Source organism: Myodes glareolus, chromosome 7, assembly GCF_982192425.1.
Source record: "Myodes glareolus chromosome 7, mMyoGla1.1, whole genome shotgun sequence".
Classification (NCBI taxonomy): domain Eukaryota; kingdom Metazoa; phylum Chordata; class Mammalia; order Rodentia; family Cricetidae; genus Myodes; species Myodes glareolus.
Window position 1 is genome coordinate 7803312 of NC_142032.1, and position 25474 is coordinate 7828785.

The window sequence follows — 25474 nt, forward strand, 5'->3', positions numbered from 1 at the left end:
ATTCTTTGGGAATTTTAATGTCAGTAACTGATTTTTCATTGAAGGAGCAAAAGCACTGTATCCAGCAGTTACAGATGGCAGAAGTGAAGTCGATGTTCCGGGAAGTCCTTCCAAAACAAGGTATATCTCACAAGTATTTCGTTGTAGATGACTAGAGACTTACCTGGTGATGAGTATCTCACAGCAGAATAGCTAAGTATCTGCGTCTTCTGGAGTTACATGCCTCACTTACAGTCCACTGTCACTTATATTTTTCTTGAGTAGGTTGTAAAAAAATTCTCACTTTTCTCAACAAAGGATACCAAATTAAGTACTGTTTCTTGTAACTATAAATCTTACTGTACTAAGCTGGGCTATATTGAAGTCCAGCTCTTATTTCCTAACTCTTCTGCAGTGTTAAGAAATGTTGCTTGTGGGATTACTGCTTTGTCAGTCTAGGAGCAGAAACTTTTTTCATTGGCAGTAGTATTTTGGACTTACATTTTAGTTACAAATCAAAACCACCAAGCATCTTCCTCTGCTGTGGGATAAGGCTCTTGTGATTCAATAAAACGCTGATTGGCCTGTAGTCAGGCAGGAAGTATAGGGATGATCAGACTAGAATAACTCTGGGAAGAGGAAAGGCTCAGTCTGAGGTAACCAACCAGACGCAGAGAAAGCAAGATGAAAATGTTGCACTGAGAAAAGGTACCAAGCCACGTGGCTAAACATAGATAATAATTATGAGTTAATTTAAGTTGTAAGAGCTAGTTAATAATAAGCCTGAGCTAATAGGCCAAACCGTTTATAATTAATGAACGGTTATTTATTTGTGTTTATTTGCAACTGAGCAGCTGCGGGACTGGGTAGGACAAAAACTTCGGTCTACATTCCTCAAATTAATTTCTTATTTCTTATTAATAGGGCAGTTGTCTGTAGAAGATGTAACCACAATGGTACTGTGTAAACCCAAGCTTTTACCCTTAAAATCTCTGACTCTGGAAAAACTGGAGAAAATGCAGCAAGCAGCACAGGATACAATCCGCCAACAAGAAATGGCAGAAAAAGAAGACCGGCAAATAGCCCACTGACTAGTACCACTTTAAGGGGACAACCTATCTCACCTGTTCAGGAACTAGAAACTATTCTGCATCTATAGGCTGAAAATACATAATCAAACTGGACATTCATAATTTTAAAAAACATAATTTGGGAACTTAAACATTGGCTTGTGTTAAAAAGAAAACTTTGAATGATGTTTTATGGGATCTTTAAAAGGTTTTTAAAATTATAAACTACCTTATTCACCCTACCTACTGTAGTAGTGTTAGAGATTAGATGTGTCTTTTCTGGATGAAGGGTTCCTCATCTTTTTAGACACCTAAATCTGAAAATAAACTTTATTCTTAAATATACTGTTACCCAGAAACAAATTTAACCAGTTGTGTACCATGTCATGCTTAATGGTATGTACCCTGACCATAATGACAGCAGTAATAACAAAACTGGTTTCTTAACAAATTTGATTTTTTAAAAAACCTTCAGCTATTTTGGAGTCAACTAAGCTTTTAATTACACTAATTTTAAGAAACAGAGAATTACAAAAGTGTTGATTACCAAATACAAAAACCTAGAAATGCTTATTTTAGCCATCACAGTAATAAACCAATAAAATAAATATGAGCTTTAAAAAACACTAGAGGGTTTTCTTTCTAAAAGCCTACCTAGCCTTGTAACCAAGAAAATATTTTGGAAATTATAAACATAATGGTTGATTGCAGTCACTAGACTTCTTCAATTGCCACAGACTTTGAAACCTTGCTAAGTAATTAGCCTTTATAAAAGAGGCTAATATGATCTCCCTTTAAAGTAAATTATTTATTGGTAATTACACAGATATTTAGATAAATGTAAAGCTTTAAGTAGAATACTTTTTTATTTAAGAGAATACTTTTTTCTTCCATGAGCAACTTTTCTTACCTGAATAAACTCTCTGAAGTCAAGGAATCTAAAATCATAGTTAAAATATGCTTCAAATTTCTATACTGTAATTCTGTCAAGATATCCAACTGTTCTATTCCCATCTTCTTGTCAATCAGTCCAGTCAGAACACACTGCAGTCTATTTCCCCCTCATCCCTTTCCTCGAAGAATGGTCATCTTCCTGCTGGAATCTCTTCTTTTTGCTTTTAATAAAGAGCTCATGCACTAAATGCAAGGCTGGGGTATTTGATAAGTTCTTAAAGCTTAAAGCCCAACCCCCTGATCTTCTCACTGGAGCCTTGCTGACCCTCTGAGGTGCCTGAAGCAGCACCTACTCATTTCAGAGTAGGGAGGAACCATCTGCTTTTCATCTTCCATTTCTGACTGGGAGCCTTGCTCCCAGAGAGTGGACAGTCTTCTCAACCTTCCAGGATGCTTTGGCTTTTTTACAAGGTCCCCCACTCTGGGAGTCCCCTTCTGAAACAGTTCCTGCAAAGACCCCTCTTGGTCAGAAATGGAATTTTCTGACTTATTCCAGGTAAGGGAGCTAAAACCACTCTTTCTGGGTGCTGAAACACTGTTTCTCACTTCTGCTGAAGAAAGCGTTTGGCTTCCCTTAAATCCAGTTTTTGGTATGAGACTACTTATTGGAGTTACACACATGGTTACCTCTGCTCCATAGGTTGTCTGGCCCAGTTCAGGACATTTATTCTCATCCCTAACACTAAAACTGCTGTCGCTAAAGTCGTGTGTGATAGAACCTTTGAAATCATTGCTTTGAATTGGAGACAGACATTCCACTCCAAATAAGCCACACTCTCCCATGGAACCATCAACTGTAGAAGTCTTGTTCTGAGAAAAACTTAACCTCAACTTCTGACTGCTAGAAGTACCATCCTGCTGAAGTTGTCCCATTTTGAGAAACGCTTTTCTAGGCTAACAACGTGGCTTATGTTGTTTTCCAGAGACCAGCTTTGTGGATCCGAATCCCCTTTCAGAAAAGCGAAAGTTAAGTTGAGCCGCCTGCATAATGAACATGTTTTCCTTCTGAAGGAGATACTTTTTTAGACATTAACAGAATTTAAGGATAAGAGCTGTTTATATATTAGACAAACTTCATTCAACTCCAGCTCAGATCAATAAACAAAAATAAAGTGTGCACATGTATTTCCCCAGTATAACCTTAGGTTTTTCAACTATCACACTGCTCTAAGATTTGTAAGTGTCTGTGTTTGTGCCACCTATATGCAGGTGTCCATAGAAGTCACAAGAGGACATCTGATACTCCAGAAAACTCAAGTTCCTGAAGGTTGTGAGCTGCACGATATGGGTGCTAGGAATCCAACTTGGGTCCTATGAAAGAGCAGCAGGTGCTTACTACTGCTTAGTTATCTCTCTAGTCCTGTTTTATTATTATTATTAATGTTTGAAGGTTAAAATAAAAAAAGAGTTTGTAATAACTTGAATTCACTAAGATCGAGTGTACTTGTTCTGAAAGCCAGGCAAGATGGTCCGTGCCTTTATTCCCAGCACTCAGGACACAGAGGAGACACAGAAAGACTACCATGAGTTTGAGGACACAGGCCAGCCAGAGCTACATAACCAGACTCTGTCTCAAGAAACAACAAAGCATTTTTTTTGTCTTGCACTTTGGGAATGAATACAAGGCCTAATGAAGTTTAGACAAGAAACCTAAAAGAAGTTTTCAACACACAAAATAAATGTACTCCCACTAAAGAATCAACACTGCTTCACGTTTTATTTTGTTGTACATTCTTGTAGAACCGGTTCATTTTTCCAGTTTTGTAGAAAAATAGATGTTCCAGCCACCATTTACTTAACTGTCTAGTATTTAAGACCAATCAATATGTTCCCTGGAAAGATGAAAAAGTCTCATGACTAACTCGTCTTTTAAAAATTCTTTTTAGAACAGAAGTGTGTGTGTGTGTGTGTGTGTGTGTGTGTGTGTGTGTGTGTTAGTTAGAGATGTGTGTAGGGTAAGTATGTATGTGTGTGTTTATTCCCGAAGCACAGCATTTCCACAGCAGCAGCCAACATGGGGCTTAGTAGCTTCACTTCACCCCTAACTAAAGCTTTGTATAAACCAGTGATTTTACTACAAAAAACACTGTCCTTGAAAGAAAGGAGTGGCAGTCAGACAACAATGCAAAACCTGGAATGATTAGGTCATAAACATGGCACTTAAGAAAAAGTAGCTTATCAGAATATTCCACATTTAAGTGGTTACTCTTCTGTCCCTCCTTTAGTTTCCCCTCAAAGGAAAAAAAAAAAACTTCCTTCAAAAATCCCCATTAAATGTAAGTTTATAAAATTTCAGAAATGCCTTGTACCCAAAAAAAAAAAAAAAAAAAAAAAAGAAGAGAAAAAAAAAACCTGCACTAACAACTCTTACAGTTCAGATCTGCCGCTATCCCAGCTAAGACTGCAAGAGCTCTGCCTTCAGTAGCTCTCTGGTTTAAGACGACCTCCATCTCCTTCACTTACAAAACGCTTTCTTCCCCTGTAATGAAAAGGACAAAAACAAAAGCAGGTAAAAATCTGACTCGAAAAACATTAAAACCTTGACATCTTTGTTTATACATTTAGACATAAAGAGTTCTGCTGTTTAAGGCCAGTGTGTCTGAATTCCTTTGAAAAGATATTTTTTAACTACTAGAAACCTTAGCCTTAAAAATCATTAGATAAAGAGCAAGTATGAGGAGCTTAGAGAAACAATCACTAATGAATTTTCTTTGTCTGTTAGTTGTAATAACAGTTAAAATACAAAACAGACATTTTACTTAGACTTCAGTATTTATTTCTATCTTATTTGAAAGCAAGCGAGCCAAACAGAAAGTGATTCAAAGAAAGTAAAGGCTCTTGCCACCAAACCTGATCCAACATGGTGGAGGTACATAATGAAATCCCAGAAGTTGACCTCTGACCTCCATATATGTACCATGATATGAACACACAAGTCCACATAAACAGAAAATATCACCAAAATGTTTAATAACTAAATTTCCCTTAGCCTTAATAAAGTCCTAACCTATAGACAACCAAAGGTAATCTGATTTCTTTAGCCTATGTGCCTCACTAAGGGAAGGCTGACTGTGGTTTGGAAACTCAAGAAACCCCTCTATTCCAGCCACTGCACTCCAGCTACTGCAGCAGCACTCTCCCCAAAGAACAGTCAGCCAGCAGCCTACATCAGTAGGTATAGGCAGACCTATTGCAGAATTAGCCCCTGCTCTCTGCCCCAAGCATGCAAGATCACAAGTGCATGTGTATTTAACACACAAACACAAACGTCAAAGTTGTATGGTATTACGTTACACAACTGTAGGAACTCTTCATTGACTCCAGAGTTAAAGCCCCCATAGAAAATAACCAAACTTTCAAACACAAGCTTTAAAAGAATCTTAAAAAGCAACCATAAGGTACTGAGACAGGAATCTGCTCTGTGTCCTTAAACTGAGGACTACACTAAGACCAGAGTGGGATGAAACAGTGAAGACAAAAGGTCTCGTCAGGGTGGTCCATTAAGGTGGTGGTTTCCACTGATGTTGTGTGACGTATGGCATCTAGCCATGATCTGCATTTCCAGAGATTTCTACGCCTCCACCTTCTCCTCTCTGAGCCTCTAAACTTTAGTAGTAGTTTTTCTGAGAACAAACAAAAATGTATATAAAACATGTCTGGCTACAGCTAAGTCTTTAACTTGCTACACTATCACCTTATTAAGGGGAAAAGCCCTTATCAACTCTTTTAAATTATATCCCAGTGGTACAAATATAATTCCTTAAAGAGAAAAACAATCCTACAGTAAGTGTCTGTTCTTCATTACGTGAAGCAAAGAAAGCCACTGCCAAGTACAGGAAAGCATTTAGACCTTAAGTCTAGAAAGTCTGAATTCATACTTTGCCAATACAAGGCACTAGTCATGAGACCTTGAAGGTTCATTAAATAATCTTCAATTTTCTTGTGTTTCTGGTGATAGTATCTACTCTGAAATAACATTTACTAACATCCTGGTAAACATCTACACTGTATAAAATTAGCTCCCTCCAAATGGTAGTCCTGTCCACAGTTGCAAGAGTACAAGCAAGCTTAAACTCTTAAGTAGACAGTTCTTGGCCTCCAGTCACTTCAAGAAAGACACTACTTCATTTCCATGACAGCAGAATGACAAACACACACATACACACACACACAACTTAGCTCCCCAACTATCTCATTCAGTACTTTACAATGAGAAAGTAGTATTTAAATACAATACCTTGATGGACAAAGATCTCGGACTTGTTTGGAAATGATTCCAGCCTGAAAACATTCCTCCACAAATCTCTCCAGCACAGAGTATGAGTGTGGAACATCCAGATTGATATCTGGAATTTCATTGTAAATTCTCTCATAACCCTAGAACAAAATTACAGATACAATTGTTAACCCTGCATAAAAATTATGATGTCATGAAACAACCCACCATTATATTATAAACTGATACAGTGCAAACTGGCAAAAACAAGTGAATAACTGAACCTTGAAAATAAAGTATATTTGCTTTCTTTAAAACTTCTCTAAAAAACACCAGCAAATGTCAAACAATGAGCAAATTCCCTATCTATTCCTCCATCTACATTTACTATTTTGTATATAAGATAGTGTCACCATTTAAAAAACATGTACAACTTAAATAGGAAAAGAAATGTCATTTAAATGCTTTTGTATCTCATAAACTGAACAATCATACTTTTAAAAAAGACTGAAGTGTTAAAAAAACTAAACAATCATACTTTTAAAAAAGGCTGAAGTGTTATCTAAGTTTCACATCCAAAAAATTTAAAAAGTCAAACAAAATCTCAGGCATAATACTATACATACACTAGAAGAAACCTTCATTAACAATTCATAACCTTTATACAATCATACAGTTGAGGTATTATTTAAAATAATGTCATACATACTCTTTTCATTTGGTCTATGGTAATGGTAGAAGACTTCCATAAGGATTGTAATAAATCTAAGATCATCTTGAATGCACTTTCTCTAGTTGACTCTAAAACCATTACAATGGCCTAAAAATTGAACAAAAAGAGTAAATTAATTTTTTAACAGTTCATGAGAAACTGCTCCTAAAAATGTATCAGATCTCTCCTCTAACATGTAGTGATTATGTTTTCTGTAATGATTATATAAACTTATAAATTATTTTAGTGTCTTTAAGTTTTGTATTATTAAATAAACATCAGTCACTGCGATATAAAAAGAGCGTATTATTAAATAAACATCAGTTACTGCGATATAAAAAGAGCAACTGAAAATCCTCTTGGGGGGTTAGGAGATAGCTCAGCAGTTAAGAGCACCAACTCCTCTTCTAGAGGACCTAGGTTCGATTCCCAGCACCCACACGGCAGCTCACAACTGTCTGTAATTCACTCATAAACAGACACATGCAGGCAAAACACCAATACACATAAAATAAAAATAAATCTTTAAGAAAAAAGGGAAAGACAATCCTCTTGGGTATGAGAATGTACTCTTACTTCATACACAAGCTCGTGGTGAAAATGAGGTACTTCCAGTTCCTTAAGGCAGTGTTCAGCTTCAGCGATATCTCCAGAGAGTAAGTACTCTTTAAGCAGCATGTCAATCTGTTATATTTAAAAGTTGCAATGTTAGAATTCCTAATTTTTAAGAGCTGTGTGCTTACCTAAATTATTTATTTACATTCACACCAATATTAGATATAGGGATTTGACAGGGTGGTATCATAATATTTAATAATTTTTTCATAATTGAAGAACTTCTTCATAATTTAAAAAATAAACTTCCAGGCTTTGAATGGTTCATTGGTTTTCTAAGGATGACTGGTATCCACAAGCAGGTTTTATAATGTAGATGACCTGCCTTGTAACTATAATGTTTCAATATATCTTATTAAAAATAAGGGATTTGCCAGGCAGTGGTGGCTCCTTTAATCCCAGAACTCTGGAGGCAGAGGCAGGCAGAACTCTCTGAGTTTGAGGTCGGCTTGATCTACAGAATGAGTTCCAGGACAGCCAGGGCTATTAAGCAGAGAAATCCTGTCTCAAAAACAAACACACAAATAAATAGATAGATGAATGAATGAATAGATGGAGTGATTTAGAGGCTGGACAGACAGCTCAGCAATTAAGAGTACACACTACTCTTGCAGAGGAATGGGCCTAAGGCTATCTCTGACCACCCATTACCAGCAGCTCACAACAACTTGTAACTCCAGCTCCTAGGATCCCACAACTCTGTCCTCCATAGGAATCTAACTCAAGTGCACATACATATAATTAAAATAAATCTTTGAAAAGGACAAGGGGTTAAATACCACTAGAGGGCACTAACATAAAGTTCCATTACTTTTTGGAATGCCACCAAGTATCAGGGTGGTCTTAATGTAATTGAGAACCGAAAAGAGATGATACTGGGACATTACTACAAGAACAAAGATTTCCAGTTTCTCTTCTCTCTACAATTGAGAATTTGAAACTCAATATTTCAAAACATTTAGTGGGGGTGGAGAGTGGTAGGTGGTTCAGTGGCTTAACATAATAGCTGCTCTTCTGGAGGACCCAAGTTCAATTTCCAGCACCCACATGGTGACTAGTCACCATCTACAACGATTCGATGCCCTTTTCTGGCCTCTGAGAACACTGCATACATGTGGTGTACAGACTCTATACAGACAAAACACCCAAACACATTAAAGTATTACATTAAAAAATTAACACCTTCAGTAATTGAGCTTCAGTCATAGCAAAGGAGAAAGTATCATTTCTGGCTCTAGAAAAAGACTGGTAAATTTTTTCAGCAAAAGAGCTTTTCAAATAAAAATAATATTCTTTACAAATTTTCTGGGAAAAGCATATTTGTTTCTAATGACACTAAGTGTATTTTGACTGGTTGAATACAAGAATGAAGACCAAAGTTCAAAGCCCCACACTCACATAAAAATAATAATAATAAAGTCAGGCATGATCATGCATAAATATGATTTCAGCACCACTGGGCAGAGACAAGGGGCTTGCAAAAGCTCACAAACCAGTAAGTCAAGAAAAAATATGAAGCTTCTAGTTGAGTGAGAGACTGTCTCAAGGCAAAACAGTGGAGAGTAACAGAGGAAGACACCTGATGCCCATGTATGTGCACAGGCACAAAAACTCGTATCTTATATGCATGAGTAGACCACCATAATACCAGACACACATTACACACATACACAAAGTATTTAATACAAACATACATATTACATACTTAACATACTGTATACAAATACTTAATATTTCAAGTATGTTTACTAAAAACTACACGCTGTGTGTTGTTTAAGTTGTATTTGCTATGCCACTGAGAAAGTGGATGTGGGTTTGAGGATACAAGCGCAGTGGCTAACAGCACTTGCAGCTCTTGTGTGGGCCTGGGTTCAGTTTCCAGCACCCACGTAATAGCTCACAACTGCCACAACTTAGTTCCAGGGGATGCAAAGGATTCTGTATGTGTAATGTGTATGTAAAGGACTCTCCGGCACACATGCACATACACACACACATACATGTTACACATAAAGACATACACATTACACATACAGAGAAGCAGGCACACACACATATACAAAAATATTTTTAAAAAATTACTTCTTTTTTAAAAAATGAAAGTTTATTTACTTGAACCTTTACTTCCATTTAAATGAGTACCCAAAATAATGTAAATTTCAAATTTATATACTGTTATTTCCAATCTCTTTTTAATTGAAAAATAATTCACATAGTCTAAGAGTCTGTCAATTTCTCAAAATATCACCTTCAGAGAGTATCATCATCTTAATCGATATTGTCTTATAATCCATAAATGTAGCATATCTTTCAATTTTTTCAGTTTTTAGTGTATAAAACTTGAATTTCCTTTAATTTTGTCATATTCTAATTTTACGCTTTTATAAATACAGCAACACTTTCATTTCTGTTATTCCTTCAATCCTAATGTATAAAGAACTGAATTTCATGTATTGATCTTATTATAATGCAAATATGCTAAACTATGGGTTAAGTTTGGGTTTTCGGAGTTTCTCTGAAGATTCCTCTGGATTCTCCAATCTATGTATCATTCATCTGGGAACAGAGCTGGTTTGACATCTTTCTCTCCAGTCAGGATGTTCTTTATTACATTTCCTTGCCTAATATCCCTGGGATATTCATATTTTAACTTTTCTTATAACTCTTCAAATTTTTAAAAGATAATGCAGTCATGACCTGACATATCTAATCTACTTATGTAAAAAGCAAAAAATGATCAACACTGTAACTACCCATTTGAGTTCCTTACCACTTAAACTAGAGATATAAAAGAGACTGAGGGCCAAGGCACCAGCTCAGCCAATTAAGCTCTTGTCATGCAAGCTTGATGACCTTACTTTGATCCTCATAACCCACGTAGTACACCAGACATGGTATGTTTGTAATCTCAACATTAGAAACAGAGACAAGGAGACCTGTGGCTCACTGTCCGGCCAGCCTAACTATGGGTAACACGAATTGTAATTGGTCTTAATAAAGCTCAGAGTCAGATATTAAGCGATAAAAGCTGAGAGATCAGAGAAGCAAACAGCCAACCACTACAATTCTTACCTCTACCAATACTCAGACCAAAGGGGCAATTCTGCTCTCAGAATGCCTCCTCAGACTGCGTCCTCAGACTGCGTCCTCAGACTGCACTGAGCTCCTGTCTCCCCCCAGCCTTGTACTCCTTTCTCCACCCAGCCATATCCCTTCCTGGCTCCACCTCCCTAGTGTTATAATTAAAGGCATGTGACTCCCAAGTACTGGGAATAAAGCTGTGAGCCACCACTGTCTGGCTCTGTTTCCCTATCAGACTGGATCAATTTCAAATAGCCCAGGATGGTCTTGAACTCAGAGATCTGTCTGCCTGTCTCCTGAGTGCTTGCACTAAAGGTGTATGCCACCAATGCCTGGCTTCTATGGCTAATTAGTGGCTTAGCTCTGTACTCTGATCTTCAGGCGAGCTTTATTTGTTAGATTACAAACAAAATGTCATAGGTAAGGTACCAGTGAAGACTCTGTCTCAAAAAGCAAAGTGTTATTTCCTAAGAAATGAGACCTGATGTTGACCTCTGAACTAAAGTACACACAAGATACACATGTATACACATACATACACACACACACACACACACACACAAACTAATTGAAAATCAAAATTAAAAAGAGTATACTATAAAAAAGTACTTAAACTACAAATCTTCTAACTGCAGGTCTCAAAATATGTAGTCAGATACTTACATTTTTCCAGTTGTTAAAGAACACGAGAGAAAATCCACAGGAAGCAAATCTTGCATTTTAATGAAATAACCCAACTATTAATTTCCTTAGCAAATGTAGTGAACACCCTTATAAATATCTACCACTCTGATCTGCTCTAATAGTAATAATCCCTAACTTGTAATATCAGACTACCCAAATTGCTTATATATAATATTTATTAAATAATTTAAAAATAGTGTTTTAGCTAGGTGGTGAGGGTGCACGCCTCAATCCCAGCACTCAGAAAGCAGAGGCAGGTAGATCTCTGTGGGTTCGAGCCAGCCTGGTCTACAGAGAGAGCTCCAGAACAGGCTCTAACGCTACAGAGAAACCCTGTCTCAAAAAACAAAAACAAAAAGGCATTTTAAGTTAAAACTAAATACAACTACAAAACAAGATTTTAGGCTTACCCCAGATGTTCACAGACATCTGTTATAATTATTCCTTCCTTAGATGCTCACAGACAACATTCTTAACATTCACTATTAAGAGAAAGGCCTCTTAATAGTCATGCCATTAAGTCACAAAACAGGGAATAATAGCAATTATGCAATTATTTTCTATTTTGTAGATTATTCCATTTTTTACTTGCAAATATACAATCACAATAAATTCTTACCCACAAAAATGTCATCTAGTAGTTGTCTTATTGTTTTCTCTTTCAAAGGACACATGTAAGTTGAAAACAATGCTTATCAGGTACCTCTTTAACAAGGTGATTGACAGACTGCTGCCCGCCTCCAGATCCCCACACGCTGTCTTTGCGCTTTCCACCTTTAGACATACTCAGAAGCACAGTAGCTTTATCCAGAGCAGCTCTACCAAAGAGACGAGAAAAAAGAAAAGAAGAAAATTACAGATAGGCTGAGGTTTACTGCATCTATAGTTTGCAAAAGTGTCTATGTATTGACAATGTTTGTGTAACAAGAAAAATGTAATTTGGGGAAATAACTTTTCAAATTAAAATTAGTTAGCAAAATATTTAACATTCTTACATATGTTAAATGTAACATATGTTCCTTTACATCCATTTCTCATCAAAAAAGACCAAAACACATGACAAAATTACTGATCTAATCACCAAAAAGGAACATTTCACATACAACTTTATATAGATTCACATCTTCCCACCCACAGAAGTCATTCCACTAAGACCTAACGTAGGCCCATAAAATTAGTATCTATATCTAGAAAACCTGAGACATGGCTGTCTAAACCCACATCTCCAGGAAGCTTAAAAGAGTAAAACACTATGTTTGGCTTATAATTCAGTAAATCAAAGAACAAAAGTGAAAAGCACATATTCTAAGAAAAGGTTTCTACAGAATTCTAAACAAGGTTCACTAAGTAGATCTTACAAAATATGAAATGACTTCAGGAATCAGACCCAGAGGTATCCTGATCAATATACACTCAATGCTTTCATTTTACAAGTAGGGAAACTGAGGTCCAAAGAAGGGTAACTTGAAATGAGGGAACCTAACGAATTAGCTCACAACTTTTGCATTTGATTACTGTCCTCTTCCTGTTATTCCCTGTCAATAATCTTTTAACAACGAAGAGCAAATAAATGACAACATGTTCACAGTATCTGATTAATGCGAGTATCACTGTAGAACTGCCGGTTTTGAAATTCTAAGAAGCAAAACTTAATTTACTTACCTAGCCTGTACACAATCTACAGTTCCTTTGTAACTATCAATATAGGTATTACATAAAATTCCATCTCCAACAGCTCTGGCAATGAACTGGCCCACCAACTATAATAAGAAATGAGAACTATGTAAAAAAAATCTAAAATAAACCTTTATTAGACCACAATTTTGAAATGGATAAATGATAGAAACTAGCTGAACTACACAACAGCTAAAATACATGTTGGGCTATGCAAAAGCATCCGTTTGTCATGTATGACGTACACTCCTTTATATTAACCTTCAAGTTAATGCCGCCGATCAACATCTGTTTAGCTCACTACTTAATCCTCAATACTTTTTACACTGCCTCATCCTAAACATGTTATCAATAATATCTGTTAAAATGACTTACAGTCAAGAAAAAACACTCTTCATTTCTTAAATAAAATAGTCCAGAATGGTTTTTTCAACCAATTATAAAACGTATCTTGTGGAGAAAAGTTATGCACAGATGTTCATTTGAAGTATGACCACAGCATTATTTACTACAGAAACTGAAAACGATTTCAGGGTCTGACAATAATGGCATGGGTAAGCAGTGCACACAGACCAAAGTACACTGTGGGGTCATAGAAAAAGATATTTGATACATCTTGTAAGAAAAATCAAATCTAAAAACAGTGTATGTGGCACAATCCATTTTCTAATTAAATAAAGTTTAAAGGATATTGATAAATAACCAAGAAACTAGAAATACAAAATGTTAATAGGTTTTTGTGGGGATTCTTTATAAATTTTTATAATTAATATAACTTAGATGTCATCTTTAAATGTGTATATAAAAAGAGGATGGAAAATAAGTCCATTTCATTTAGAAACTCTATAAATTAAATTTTTATGCAGATGTTAATAAACAGCAATTGCATGTTTTCTAGGTGACAAAAGGGAAGCTATGACTTCTAATTCTGTTTTAACAAATACCACTCAAGTAAGCCAATTGTCACTATTAGAGAAACATACATTTTAAAAACTCTTGGTAAAATAGTATACATGTAATAGAAATATGTGAGCAGAAAATACATGTTTTTAGACATACATGTATGTCTAGAAACGATATACACCTGGGTAGGAAAGAGGTCAGACATAAAACTTAGTTTCAAGACTGTTTGGAAATCAGCAGAAAGGCTGAGAAGGTTACAGCCCAGGGGTAAAGCACTTGCCTAGCAGTGGGTACCCTTGGTTTAATAGATAGTAACAAAGATATAAACAAAGTTGGGGGGGACCTGAAGACGTGCATGGCTGTTTTTTTGGGTGGTAAGCAATGTGGGTCATTGCCTTCTAGTTATTAAAACTGCCAGGACAGCTTATTATTTCTACTGCCAAAAGCACAGAAGGAAAAAGGAAGTAAATGAAAAGAGAAACGGCACAAACCTGTGGTGCTCTAGGAGTGTCCAATGCTAATTCAGGCAGATCCTTCAACAACTTATCAAACGACTTCTCCACATCATTTGTGCTCATTACTGTCCCACAAAGGTCAGAAAGTAGCTTCGATGTCATTTCTCGATGACTGGCCTTCCCCTCCAATGCTAAGGACACTGCCAACACGGGCACTCCACTTTTCATTTCACCAAGGTTTAAATCTCTTAACATTTCCTATTTAAAAGAAAGAAAATAATTACCTGTCACTACAGTTCAGTAAAATTTTATTTTTGTAGTCATGCTTTTTACCTATCATTATACCTTCCTTTTTTAGAAATATCAAAATAGTCACATTTAACAGGTTTAAAACAGTAATATTGATACAACCTTTAAGTGTCTGAACATCAGTCCACAGCTCATTCAACTACCTAATTAACTAAATCTCTGCTTTACAATCTATTACTATTACTTCTACAAATACGTGAACATCTGTGGAGAAATCCATTTTATATTACAGTCTGTTCTACTTAAAAGTTTTCTCTTGAAGACTATGTTTGGTAGTACAAGCTCTTCCTCTCAATACAATGTTCACCTGTCATTCCCTTTACTTGACTGACCTGCAGGAGGCAGGACATGAGCCACACGTTTCTCCTTGTGGTGTGTGTTATGTAATGGTTTCCTCCAAGACTGAAACATATCTTCAGGCAAGGGAATCTCTCTTAACAGGAAGGTAAATCGCTCAAAAAAGCTTCAGAAGTACCTGAAACTGACGAGACTCACTTTCCAGTCTTACCAGAGATCTTTCCCTACCAGAGTAAACAAAGCCAATCTGCAAAGAGGATGTTCAGCAAGACCAGAGCAGCTGCCTGGAAGCAGCAGAAACCAGATGATCTGCCTACCAGAGGTTTAGACCAACTGAGACACCTGCTTACAGGTTGTGCAGTATGCTCCAGGTTGTCACCCATACTGGAGTAGAATTTGGCTATACAGACATCTTAGAGTCATTTCTGCTCCTGCAAGGAACCCTTTTCCTGTAAGGAACCCCAATAAACCTCGCTGATTCACCAAGTTGTAGTTTGGTATATCTGTACTTTGGCCTGTTGTGGGTTCCCTTTCTGAGGTGAGTACACGTGTGTTGTGCATCCCCGGAAGTTTTGTCACACAATATAACTGGCAAACAAAAAGAACATGACAGAACCAAAGATGAGTTGCAGAGAACTGAGTACATGGTCCCAACTACAAATAGTATAACTGGCCCCTATCATCTCATTGGGAGTGACATTATTAAAAGTGGCCATAGTGTCCCTTTACAGCAATAAAAACCCCAACACAGAAGTAGATACCAGGGATTTCGGGTATTGCTGTGATAGGCCTGATCATGTATTTGGAGGAATCTATACTTTGGTACTTGGGGTTTGGAAAGCAGTGGAATGCTTTAAGCACTGCTTCGTGAGCCATACTACCATGGAAGACAGAGGTACTAAGAGTTATTTGAACTGTTGGGGGTTTAGTATGTCACCTAAAGATCGTTCTTGTGATATTTTGGTGGGGAAAAAATTAGCTGCCTTTTGCCCTTGTCCAAAGAATCTGCCCAAGGCTAGAGTGTGGAGTTCTGGATTAATTCCGTTGGCAGAAGAAATCTCAAAACAGCCTAGTATAGACTCTGTCATACTCTGGATATTAGTGCTAACTCTAATGAAGATTTATAATGAAAAGGAGAAAGCTGAGTAGGGTAAATAACAAAATGTAAATTTAAAGGCAAAAAAAATACCAGGAAGTGGAATGAAGCTAAGTCCTATGTTCAAGGAGATAAATAGATTAAAAAATGAAACAGAGTGAGTGGTGACCTCAGGGCAAGCACCCACCCACGTTTCCAACTTATAGAAGGAAAGAAACTAAAAAAAAAAGAGCTGGCGTAGAGGCTGCACACATTAATCCCAGCACTCAGAAGGCAGAGAGGCTGGTAAATCTCAGTTTCAGGACAGGCAAGTCTAGGCAGTAAAGCAAACTATGAAAAATAGAAAACTGGTGAAGATTTAAGGCTGAGTTTGAGGCCAGCTTGGTCTAGAGATCTATTTTAAGGACAGTCAAGCTTTGATATTGAAGGACAGAATGTTGGTGATGATGTAATTCAATGAATAAGCAGTACGCAGCAGAACTTGACAGCTTTGGCCAAGTGGTTCTAGCTTTAGAGTTAAAGATAGGAGAAACAGGTTATGGAATTTGCCTTTGTGTCCAAAGAAAACAGCTGAGGCCAGGCACATGTCAGGGGTGTCTCTGAATGTAGGCCTAGCAGAGAACCCATTACATTAAGTTGTGAAATTGAAGCCCAAGATATTAGAGATGACAGAGGGATACATGTCAAGGAGATCTGCTAACAGGGAATGGACCACAGCCCAAGAGAAAGAAATATGTTGTAGACCAAAAAAAAAAAAAAAAATACTGAAGGAAGTTAAGAGACCTGAATCTGAAGAGCACTTGGACGTGAGACATGGAGACACACAGTTTGAAGTTTGCCCAGCTATTTTCAGTCTTGTGTCAGTCCAGTATTTCCTTGCTATGCTCCCTTCCATGTTCTGGAGTAAAAATGAATACCCTATGCCATTATAGGTTGGAAGTGTGTGATCTGCTTTATTTTGATTTTTATAGGTGATTACAGTTAAGAGATTGCATGAATCTCAGAAGTAACTTTGAACTTTGGACTTTTAAGCACTGCTGAGATCGTGATAGACTATGGAGACTTTTGAAGTTTAACTAGATACATTTTGCATTATGATACTGTCACAAGCTTACGGGGGCCAGGGAGTAAAATGTGGTAGTTTGAATGTAATTGGTCCCATAATCTCATAATGAGTGGCACTATTAGGAGGTGTGGCTTTGTTGGGGTGGGTATGGCCTGTTGGAGGAAGTGTGTCACCTGTAGGGGCAGGTGGTTTCCTATGTCCTGGATATGGTTCAGTGTATCAGTCAACTTCCTGTTGCCTGTAAGATGTAGCACTCTCCGCTCCAGCACCAAAGCTGCCTGCATACCACCATGCTACCCATCACAATAATGGACTGAAGCTGTGAGCTGTAAGCAAGCCACCCCAATTAAACGTTCCTTTTATAAGGGCTGTCATGGTCATGGTGTCTCTTCACAGCAATAAAAACCCTAATGAGGACAGAGATCAAGGCACGCAGCTGAGGCTGAGAAGCCTGAGTGAGAAAGCATCAGCAAAGGAAATTCCAATAGTCATCCTTTCCTTTAAGCATGTGTTAGTGCGCTTGTGTGCTATGGTTGTGCAAGAGGTTGCATGGTTCTTGCTAAGGGTAATGAGACATAAAACTAAAGCTGAGCCATTAGGAATGTCTGTGGGAGAAATCCTAGAATGACAGTCTTTTTCTTTATGGTAAGGGGTGTTACCCTTACCTGTTACCTGTTACCTGTTACCTGTTTGATGAGTGGGGTCCACCATGGGGATATGAAGATGCTCTAAAACCAGTTAAAAGTTGCAACAGGAGCCAGGTGGTAATGGTGCATCCCACATTTGGGAAACAGAGGCAGGCAGATCTTAGTGAGTTCGAGGCCAGCCTGGTCTACAGAGTGAGTTCCAACGCAGCAAAGGCTACACAAGAGAAATCCTGTCTCAAAAAACTTTTAAAAGTTGTAACAGGTTCTCAACTTGTGTGGTGCTACCCTTTTAGTGTCATATAACAGATCTCCTGCATATCAGATATTTGTATTATGATTCATAACCAACAAAATTACAGTTATGAGATAGCAACAGAGTGATTTTAAGGTTGGGGACACCATGCAGTATGAGGAACTATAGTAAAGGGCCACAGCATTAGGAATCTTGAGAAGCACTGGTTTAGAGGAAATTTTTGCAGTCTTTAAGATTAGCACACAAGGGTCAAGATTATCAGCAAGCAGCAGCAGAGGTTTCCTGGCCACTATTATGTGTAGTTAGAAATGCAACTGAAGATGGTGGCCAAGCAAGAATGTGGTTGTACAAAGAAGAATTACAAGAAAGAGATGTGCCAGCATCCTCTGTGTTTGCCTCTAATTTGGCTAAGAAATAAGAGGATGGGACCGAAGTGCTGGCTTGCCATTTTGTAAGGTTTGGGGTGAGAATGAAGAGAAATAACAACTTAGATCTGTACTCAAAAGTCCTTCCTCATATCCAAGACCTTGGAACCCATGGAAGAGCCAAAGTGAAAAGAAATCATGGTAAAAGCAACAGAATATACCCCTACAAGCCGAACCTTCAATAGAAAAAAAGGGAAAATCCATAATCCAGAATATGGTCCAAGGCAAGAAACTAGGATGATCAGAAAATACTCAGGGCTTGAATTGCTGGAATTACAGACTTTTAAACAAGCAACAAAAGAGCTTGTCAGAGTCTGGCTTGTGAGGCTGTGGGTCACAGGAGTGGATGTGCTCAGCCTGAGACAGGAACACTGAGTGATATAACTTCCCATCCCTCCTAAAGGCCAAGGCTGCAAGACCTGAGATGTCAGTGAGGGACGTCAGCCCCTAGAGGACTTACGGAGCCATTAGGAACACTTGGTTATCTTCACCTAAAGTCCCCGTAAATATCAGGGGCTGGAATTAGAGAAAGAGGCAGGTGCTATCAAAGGCACTAGGAGTAAGAGGAGCTGTGTTTGATCCCCAGTTCACTGGGCCAGATAGAACCATGTTCACAGAGGAGTTAATGACCTTGAGGCCGGTGTGGCCCTTTAGTGGCTTTGCTGAGCCCTTTGGTGGGACAAGATCTTTGTATAGTGGGAAGAGCTTTGAGCGACCTCAGTGACTTAGACCAGCATATAAAGTGCCTCTGTGAAGTGAAAGAGCAACCAAGAAGAGATATGGAAAAACAAAGCAGCGGGAGAGGTGAGTCTGGGTCACTGGAAGACAACTGTGACAAGACTTGCGTGGAGCTGGAGTTCCTAGGGGACAACTGATAGAAGCCCAGCTGTGCTCAGGGGCTTCTGGACGGCTGCAGGGCCTGAAGAGCAAGCAGTTCACAGAAGACACCGTGTAGAGCAGTACAGGTGAAGACCATCAGTCCTGCCCCAAGGGTGGGTAATTATCCCAGCAGACTAAGGAGGGCACATTTCCCTCCAGCAAAAGGTTGCGCTAGGGGTGGAGGTTGTTTGCCCAACCAGGAACTCCCCCAACAGCCATATATGGTGGATGGAGCGGCAACAGCTACAGTTACAGCCACTGTGCTAACCCAGGGCCATTCTGACCCAAGAAGCCTACAGGTACAGCAGGGGAAAATAGGGTCCCATTCACTTTTAGCCATGTGAGGGTTTGAGCAGATTAAGTCAGCCCACTGAGCTCATCACGTTTGAAGAAATGCAGGGACGTTGCATGGAAGAACTCCAAAATATGGAAATGCAATGGTTCAGAGAAAATGTCTACTAAGGATTGAAGGAGCAAATTAAGTTAGTGCCTCCAATCATGCTTTTTACCCAACCTTGATCTGTGGAGGAAGTATCTGATGGATCCTTTCTGTGCTGCACCGCACACTGTTTGTGTTTGACCTTAGTGTCTTATTAGTTGTGAACTTCTGGAATCACCTGACACTTCTGATAGCAGATGACAATAGGCTTTCAGGCTGCTTCACCAAGGTTGTCTGTGTACTCTTCTCTCTGCTATAGGCTGGTGGTTTCTGGTGTTGCCTTGCCCTGCCAATCCTCTAGAAAATGTTTCGTTATGCAGATGACATAATGCTAGCTTCTGAGTGTTTTGCAGATCAAGAAATGCACCTAAGAGACATATAGGTACATCTATAGCAATGAGGATAGGAGACCAATCCACAGGCACAAGGGTTAGGCACAGCTGTAAAATTCTTGGGAGTATTATGGTCTAGTTGGGTAAGACACATAGATAGCTGACAATGTTACTGTCAAAATCCTACAACAGACTGTGCCTGTAAATGTAAAAGAGGTACAGGCATGGGGTGGAGGCTCTTGTGATATTAGATATTTATGTCCCATCTTGCCCACTACATGATAATGAAATTTATATGGGATTGGCACAGAAAGGCTCAAGTGGCTTTTGAGATGGCTAAGATCTTTGTGGAACAGGTTCAATAGCTATGTGTCCACTAACCCAGTGTCCCTTCCTGTTAGAAGTCACCAGGAGTTCAGAAGGCTGGGGGCTATGGCAAAAGCAACCCAAGCAAACAGCTCCAATAGGGTTTTGGTCTCAGTCATGGGAAGGAACAGAAGCTCAGTGCACAGCACCAGAAGAGCAACTGTGAGGGTATAGAAAGCACTGCAACAGGCAGATCTAATACTGGTTCTACCCCAGTGACTTAAAAACAGCTTGCCATACAGGGCTAGAGTGAAGACCTCCTAGCCAAACCCCTTTCTGGTGTGACACAGAATAAAACTTCACAAAGGTAGCAAGCATACTTGAAACAGTGAGGTGTGGTGTATCCAAGCCCCATCACCAGTGCCATGCAGGCTGTTCTAAGACTAGTGTGCTTTGAGTCACTGAGCATCCCCCAGAAACTAAACTAACAGCTAAAAAGTTTAAATACAAATGGTACCCTATGAATAGAAAAGGGCAGGCCCAGAAGTCATAAGATTATTGACTAAAAATCTCAGTGCCAGGGATAGAGTACCACCTTTTGAGTTGTTGGCCAGGAAAGCCCATAAGGTCCCACAAATCCTAAATCCTATTGCTACTGCAGCTGGTTCTATGACCCTATTGCTTAAGACCACACATGTGCATGCTTTGACTATATATACAGGACATAGAACTGGAATGCCCCACCCTACTAGACAGCTTTCACAATCAGAAGGGACCATGCAGGCTGCTGAGGGTGAACTGTTAGCAACATTCCTGCCTGATTGCACCAAGATACTAAACAGGATGTTCCTCTGTGTGCACTAGTGTCCCGACTATCATAGCAAAGAAACAATTTCCCAAACTAAATTCAAGGCCTATGCCACAAAAAGGAGTTCATGTCTGGAATATAGGTTTCATCAGAACCTATAAACACATAAGAAAAATTATGAGGAAAAAAACTGTATTCTTTTTTTTCCTCTGGAAGCCCTATGTGGCCCAGACTGGCCTCAAACTGGCCTATCCACCTTCCCCTCAGCAGTACTCCAATTTTAGGCATAAAGCACCATGCCCCATACAGTCCATTCTTGATTGAGAAATCTGCCCTTACAAAACAAAAACATAAACTTCTCCAAAGTCATCAACATCACTCCAGCTGTGCTTCCTTGTCAGTGTCTGCGATCCCTGCATTGTTGAACCTACCGCGACTTCATTCGTGTCTCCATGCTCAAAGTATTCCTGGATGATCGGTGTCAACGTCTTCTCAAACGCAGTCTCATCCAGAGGCAAAACCACAGTTTCATAAACACAGTTCTCCTGGAGAAGGGGGGGATGATAGTTAAATATTCAGGTAAGCGGACACGATCATTTCATACGCCAGCCAGTTAGTGATCACCAGTGGACAGGACAGACCAGCTCCTGTCCTAACCACTTACAGTCTGTATGCCGCTGCTTTCACAGAAGTTCAGGAAGCTGTTCTTACAAGTGAAGCCAAGAAACCTTACAGACAGATGACGCCTACCTGGTCATCATCGTAGTTCGGATCTCTCACATCCACCTCCTCCACATCATACACCTGTCCAGGTGTGCCCCAGACACCCTTGCCTCCTGCACCACCTGCAAGTTGTTGATAGTTTACACGTTAACTGAAATCTGAAATAACGTCAATGTGAGAATTCTTATGCTAAGCATTTTCCAGTTACGAACTACACTTGAAACTCCTATTTAGGCCACTTTTTCAACATCAGGTCATCTATTTCCAAAAGCATCAAGTTGAAATAACTTGGTTAGAAACTACCAAGGCAGATTCTTTAAAATATTTTTTTTAGATTAAAAAACAACAGCCATGCCTCAGACTTTACACAAAGTGACACTGTGAGGAAGCTCTAAATGTTGACATTCCTTAGAACCAGAAAGAGGGCAATCAAGGGATGCATTTGGGGCCTATGAATAAGGCAATAAAACCTCAACCTATGATTCCACAAAAGAACCATAATGACCACCATCAAATGCTTTAAGTCTAACACTCTTCAACATAAGTACACAAACTATACTTCAAATTAACAGTATGTTAACAAATAATTGCTATTTAAGAATTAACAGCACTGACAACTGTTTCTTTTCTGTATACAAAGAGTAAACTTCAACTTGCCAAGATAAGATGCTCTTCCATATCAAATGTGACAATTGTATAAGGCCAAATTTGTCTAAAATATACTTTTTAAGTTTTCACTCTGTACTTGGAATATAATCCTTGGAATATAGCAGACCAGAATCAGATAACTATCATTCTGATACAAATGATTGTGAAACTATTCACAAAAATAATTTCTGAAAGACTACTATAGTATACATAGTATAGTCCAAATAGCTCTATATTCATCTTTCTCTCTTCCCCTTAACAAATGTTTTTCATAATCATCTTTTTGTCTTGACCTTAGTTCTAGGTTCACTAATGGAAGACACTGAAATCCAATCTCCATGTTTCATTCCCCCCGCCACTTTACAAGCATGTTCATCACCAGACCCATTTAAATTATCAGGGTCTTAATTAGGTGTATAAATTGAAGCTCATATCATTCAAAATTCAGTCCAATATCCAAATTCTACCAAAATCCTACTACAGGCAGATGCTGACAGATCCTCATCCAACAAATGTTAAACGTCTATCAGTGTTCTTGGCACTGGATACACCAGCGAAATATATCAATCCACTCCACCATTCAAACAGCAAAGCTAAAGAGAACTCAGACCCAGAACTACAAATATGTTACGAAATGTATTATACTTACTACTTTTAATAATAAATCAAAATCAGATTCAATTGATAACAGTTATGATTAACCTGACTACTTTCATAGGGTGTATAAAATTCCTAACTAAAAGCATTAATGTGTACTATATTTTGCTGGGGGGGAATAAAGAAAGCTCTATTTCAAAAAAAAAAAAAAAAAAAAGGAATCAACCTTAAGAAAAACCAATTCCAGGCCTTCAGCTCCACTGCAAATACATAAGCAACCCATAAACCTTACAACTGTCTGTACTTCAGTCCTCTTTAGCACAAGGAACTCCCAGTGCAGGAGCTGGGGTTTTTCCACAGCACACACTAACCTTTCTTTGGCAGCCCCCTTCCTTTCCCAGATCTGGAACGCCTATCTAGCAACCTTCCTTTTGGACTGGTGGGCACAGTTACTCCGCTTCTGATTGCTTCACTTCCGTTATCACTGACTGAATCGCCTCTGCCAGAGTCCCGCGATGAGTTTTTCCGTAGCCGTCGTTTTGCCTTAGCATTAATTCTAGCTTCGTTAATAGAAGATGCAGAAATCCAATTTCCATTTATTTCATTCTTTATTTCCTCAGTGCCAGCATTTTCTTCATCACCAGAAAAGAGAGAGTCGCTTAAATTATCAGGATCTTTAAAGAGAAAACAAAGAAAGCAAACTAAGTATTTCCAACATCCACTGTTAGTCAGGTACAATTTAATTTGATTACTACCCATGAAATTAACATTCTGTAGTTAGTAGTAGTCATATATTAGCAATTTCACATGGCTTAATCTAATAAAGGACAAATAAGATTCTTTTCCCATTACCAAGGAAACACAGGAAATGACTAAATTTTAATTAGTAAGGTTTTCTGAAAAAAAAGGAACCTCACATCTGAATAATACAATCTATGTTATAGTAAAGACCATAAACTGTAGAGTCATGAGTGGAAAGTTATGAAAATAGAGAGAGTAAAACAAAGAATATTCAGACAGTGGAAATAAACTAAACAAATTATCTATTATACTTCTTAGGCTCTCTACTGGACACTGTAAGTTCAGCAATTTATACAAACGAGGAAACCAAGGTTCAGAATGCATTTAAAATCACCACCCAAACTTTCCCTGTTCAGTTACAAATACTTAAAAAACAATAACTTCCAAATAAGCCTGTAATATGTGTTTGACAAGTATGTAATGCCATGTAATTGTTGAATTGACTGCCTTCAACATTACAACATAATGAATATTCTTAAAACCATCATCTCCAACTCCTAACTTATTTCCCCAGATTTCTATCCATGAAAAGTTCTCAGCCTATACAAGTTGGAAAATTAGCAACTAAAACCATCCCTACTGTTCCCTTGCTTAGAAGTTATTTAATTACTAATTTTCGATCTGAAAGGTAACTGAATTCATTCCGCTGCAGGAGCTCTGTTCACGATGGATAACTCAGAGCAACATCACCCAAACTGTCTGGTGCCTAACCATAATTATGATGTGTAAAATAGATATGTATGACTTTAATGTGTTTTGTGATACTTTAAAAAAATCAGTGAATCAATTTCTAAAAACTGTATTTATATTTAATTCTTTTCAATTCTTAACAAAAAAATACAGTTGTTTGTAAGAAAATGCTATGTCTCAGCTTCTCTACCTTCAAACTGCAGAACATTACTCTGAACGCTAATGAAGTGTGAAGTCTTCACTACATTAGTGGACACGCTGCCCTGGAACTGCACCATACTCAAGGCTGACCATTTTTACATTCAAATAGTCAAACTCAGCTATTATATCTTTTTTCCTTTCAAAACTCTTCCCGAGTCTTTGCTCTTTTTGAAAAGCTAGGGTATCTTTAGCATGGATAAGGACGTACTTTAAAGTCTTACTATCATTTTTTTCACATAAACTATGGAATAGTTCCAAGTCTGCTCAGATAGGGTTCAGGGTATTACTCACCAGCGGGGTTTATATTCAGGATCTGCTCATTCTCTACATCCATTTTTCCTTAATTTCACTTGCACTGATTATACACAAATATGAAATGGAAGTCCTCCTTTAAAATCTATGTTTAAAAAGGAAAAGAAAAAGTTTCACCACCTTCTAATCTGACATAATTAAGGTAAATTCAACTTACTTGAATACAATGAATGAAAAAAAAATGCCTTAAGGTTGCTCTACTTGCCCCCGGCAGTGGTGGCACATGCCTTTAATCCCAGCACTCGGGAGGCAGAGTCAGGAGGATCTCTGTGAGTTCGAGGCCAGCCTGGTCTACAAGAGCT

At 38.3% G+C, this 25474-nt stretch overlaps 2 protein-coding genes and 1 pseudogene across 6 annotated transcripts in view; 1 reads left to right on the plus strand and 2 right to left on the minus strand.

Annotated features, from left to right (window-relative positions):
• Bbip1 (BBSome interacting protein 1) overlaps nt 1-3705 on the plus strand; it is a 17196-nt gene extending 13491 nt beyond the window's left edge. For all 4 annotated transcript variants that reach the window (XM_048423421.3, XM_048423419.3, XM_048423422.3 and 1 more), the window contains 2 exons: nt 45-120; nt 904-3705. In XM_048423421.3, coding sequence (XP_048279378.1) covers nt 75-120; nt 904-1070 — 213 coding nt within the window. In that variant the 5' untranslated portion in view covers nt 45-74 and the 3' untranslated portion in view covers nt 1071-3705. The remainder of the gene's footprint in view (nt 1-44; nt 121-903) is intronic.
• Nucleotides 1956-3025, minus strand: LOC125393522 (F-box only protein 43 pseudogene; annotated as a pseudogene).
• Nucleotides 3695-25474, minus strand: part of Pdcd4 (programmed cell death 4) — a 25149-nt gene continuing 3369 nt past the window's right edge. The window contains exons 2-13 of one of the 2 annotated variants that reach the window (XM_085694094.2): nt 25152-25257; nt 23540-23842; nt 21951-22045; nt 21632-21745; nt 14380-14601; nt 12974-13071; nt 12015-12129; nt 7508-7615; nt 6929-7039; nt 6241-6380; nt 4375-4482; nt 3695-3835 (exon numbers count right to left, since the gene is read on the minus strand). In XM_085694094.2, the coding sequence (XP_085550220.1) occupies nt 4422-4482; nt 6241-6380; nt 6929-7039; nt 7508-7615; nt 12015-12129; nt 12974-13071; nt 14380-14601; nt 21632-21745; nt 21951-22045; nt 23540-23842; nt 25152-25194 (1410 nt within the window). In that variant the 5' untranslated portion in view covers nt 25195-25257 and the 3' untranslated portion in view covers nt 3695-3835; nt 4375-4421. Of the gene's footprint in view, nt 4483-6240; nt 6381-6928; nt 7040-7507; nt 7616-12014; nt 12130-12973; nt 13072-14379; nt 14602-21631; nt 21746-21950; nt 22046-23539; nt 23843-25151; nt 25258-25474 lie in introns of both variants that reach the window. The other variant, XM_085694093.2, reaches the window with a different exon arrangement.